The sequence below is a fragment of the Vollenhovia emeryi genome, unplaced genomic scaffold, assembly GCF_000949405.1.
Source record: "Vollenhovia emeryi isolate VEMERY1.0 unplaced genomic scaffold, V.emery_V1.0 DF941570.1, whole genome shotgun sequence".
Taxonomy (NCBI): Eukaryota; Metazoa; Arthropoda; class Insecta; order Hymenoptera; family Formicidae; genus Vollenhovia; species Vollenhovia emeryi.
The window spans coordinates 1053-3569 of NW_011964796.1; the positions used below are offsets into that span (position 1 = coordinate 1053).

At 45.5% G+C, this 2517-nt stretch overlaps 1 protein-coding gene across 1 annotated transcript; it reads left to right on the forward strand.

The window, feature by feature from the left end:
• Nucleotides 1-272: 272 nt before the first annotated feature.
• On the forward strand, nt 273-2099 carry LOC105570919 (RNA-directed DNA polymerase from mobile element jockey-like). The gene has a single exon (XM_012028371.1). It carries the CDS (start codon nt 273-275, stop codon nt 2097-2099), a length of 1827 nt encoding a protein of 608 aa, XP_011883761.1.
• The last annotated feature ends 418 nt before the right edge of the window (nt 2100-2517 follow it).

The following is a 2517-nucleotide window of genomic DNA, read 5'->3' on the forward strand; positions in this document are numbered from 1 at the left end:
CCCCCATCTCTGAGGGGGAAATGAACTTTGCGATCTCTCACTTCATTAAGAAAAGGTCGGCGCCCGGGCTGGATCAAATAGATTACTCTATCATCTCTGTTTTTCCTCCTTATCTTATCAATTCTCTTCGTGTCTTCTTCAATGGCTTTTTAACTAGTGGTGTATCCCCCCCCCCCCCCCCCGAGTGGAGCGACGCCCTTGTTGTACTTATCCCAAAGAGCGGGGGAGAAGGCTTTAGACCCATCTCCTTGTTATCTTGTCTTCTCAAGGTAATGGAGAGGATCTTGTATTTGAGACTGGTCTGGTATATCGAGTCTAGAAATATTCTGCCAGAGGAACAATTTGGCTTCAGACGATCTAGATCTTGTGGAGACAGCCTCTCCATTTTTGCCTGTGAAGTAAAGGGCGCTCTGGTTAACGAGGAGAAACTTTCAGCCGTATTCCTCGACATCGCATCGGCGTTCGATAACGTAGACCCGTTCTTACTGCTTGAGGGTATGATTCTGGTGGGATTCCCGCGCAACCTCGCAGTATTTATTTTTAATCTTCTTCGGAAAAGGAAAATTAAGTTCCTTTTGGATGGCGAATTGAGCGATTCTAGGTTCTCTTTTAGGGGTACCCCTCAGGGATCCATTTTGAGCCCCTTACTGTTCAATATCTTTATTAGAGAACTTCCCTCCTGTCTTCCATTCGGCGTGAGGGCTCTTCAGTACGCCGACGACCTGGTCATATGGTCTCGAGGCAGGGATTCCTTCCAGATTATGAAACTTCTTACGGAATCAATTGAGCGATTGGATTCCTTCTTGGGCAGCCGGGGCCTTGGCCTCTCGGCTTCTAAATCTCGCGTGATGCATTTTTCCAGGGGTGGCTCTAGAACCGACTTGGGTGGTATTACTTTGGGAGGTGAAACGATCAGTCCGGCTTCAGCCGTTCGCTTCCTGGGAATTACTATTGATTCTAGATGTTCAGGTGGACTCCATTTCGAAAATACTTATAAAAAATGTAGATCAATTGTCAACGTCATTTCTTCCCTGTCTGGGATTTGGTGGGGAGCTCATCCAGTTTCTCTCTTGACTATTTATAGATCTCTGCTTCGCAGTGTGATGGAATACGGGCATCAGGTCTTTATCGTCAGGGGAAACGCCTCAAGAATGACTCGTCTGCTCAGACTTCAGTATCGTGCTATCAGGGCGGCACTTGGATATAGAATCTCCACTCCTATTAATGTCATGCTCGATGAGGCCAAGGAGCCTCCGCTTTTGTGCAGACTCAATTTCCTTAACTCTAGGTTTATTTATAAGAATTTGGCCAGGTCTGAGAATGCAGTCATACAGTCTCTGCAAGGGGTTGCGTCGGTCTCGTCCTTTGCTAAACGTGTCTGGCTTCTGGAACGTTTGCCTACTCTAAGAGCCTACATTAAGAACAGAGATGATTGTGAACTCATGTTCACCTCTCCTTCTCTTTCATATTTCTCCAGCAGCTATGAGGGTGCGATTTTTCGACCATCATACCTTAAAATTTTCATTCCTAATTCCATGGGGCCCCACGAATCTGCATCCTTATTCCTTGACTCTTCGGCGGACTTACGGGAGGGCGCTCTTACATTTTACACCGACGGTTCCAAGCGAGGGGGTGAGTCGTCGGTTGAAGCTGGAATTTTTTCCCCGGAATTGAATTTAACTATCTCTTTGAGTTTACCGGCCGGTGCTTCCATCTTTTCGGCGGAGGCCTGGGCTCTTCTTCGCGCGGCTGAGGTGGCATTTGAACGCGGCATAGATTACAGCAAAATATGTTTCTTTTCTGATTCCAGGAGTGTGCTGGAAGCAGTATGCTCCTGTAATCCTTTTCCTCTCAATTATATTATCTCGCGCATCAAAGACATATTCCATCAATTTGCGTCCTCTGAGAGAGCTTTCTATCTGGTTTGGATCCCTGCTCATCGCGGGATTCTTGGAAATGAGACTGCTGATGCTTTGGCTAAGGAGGCGACTCTTCGCCGTCCCGCCCCGGAATTTCGCATCCCTTTTACAGATTTTTTGGTGGAGTCTCGCTTGAACTTGAGGTCTTCCATGGAACAGTCGTGTGAACTTCCCAGATAGCAACGCGTGATGATCAGATTTCATCATGTTATGATCTTCTGATATTGATCGACATATGATATATGTTTCGTAATCACATCGTGATGATACATACCGTGAGCACAAGTTAACATGCACATGAGGGAAAAATATGAAATCACATATTGGCGTTACTTGTCAACTCGTGATGATCACATACTGACGACAATAATTAACTATTCTGTGTTATAAGTTTGTACGTTCAATATTTTCGTCATTATTATGTATTAAAGAGCTCAAGATTTTCCAAGAGGATGTTCGCGGCTCCGGTCAAATAAGTGCAGCTTCGAAGTGTTCTTCTTTTCCTAATTTCTTTCAATAAAGATAAAAGGAGAAGAGAAACGCTTCGAAGCATTTAATGTAGTGGCAGCTTGACCGCAGCCAACACGTGCTGCATGCC

Excerpts from the sequence above, each read along its gene's own strand:
- LOC105570919 (XM_012028371.1), top strand. The coding sequence starts at position 273 with ATGGAGAGGATCTTGTATTTGAGACTGGTCTGGTATATCGAGTCTAGA.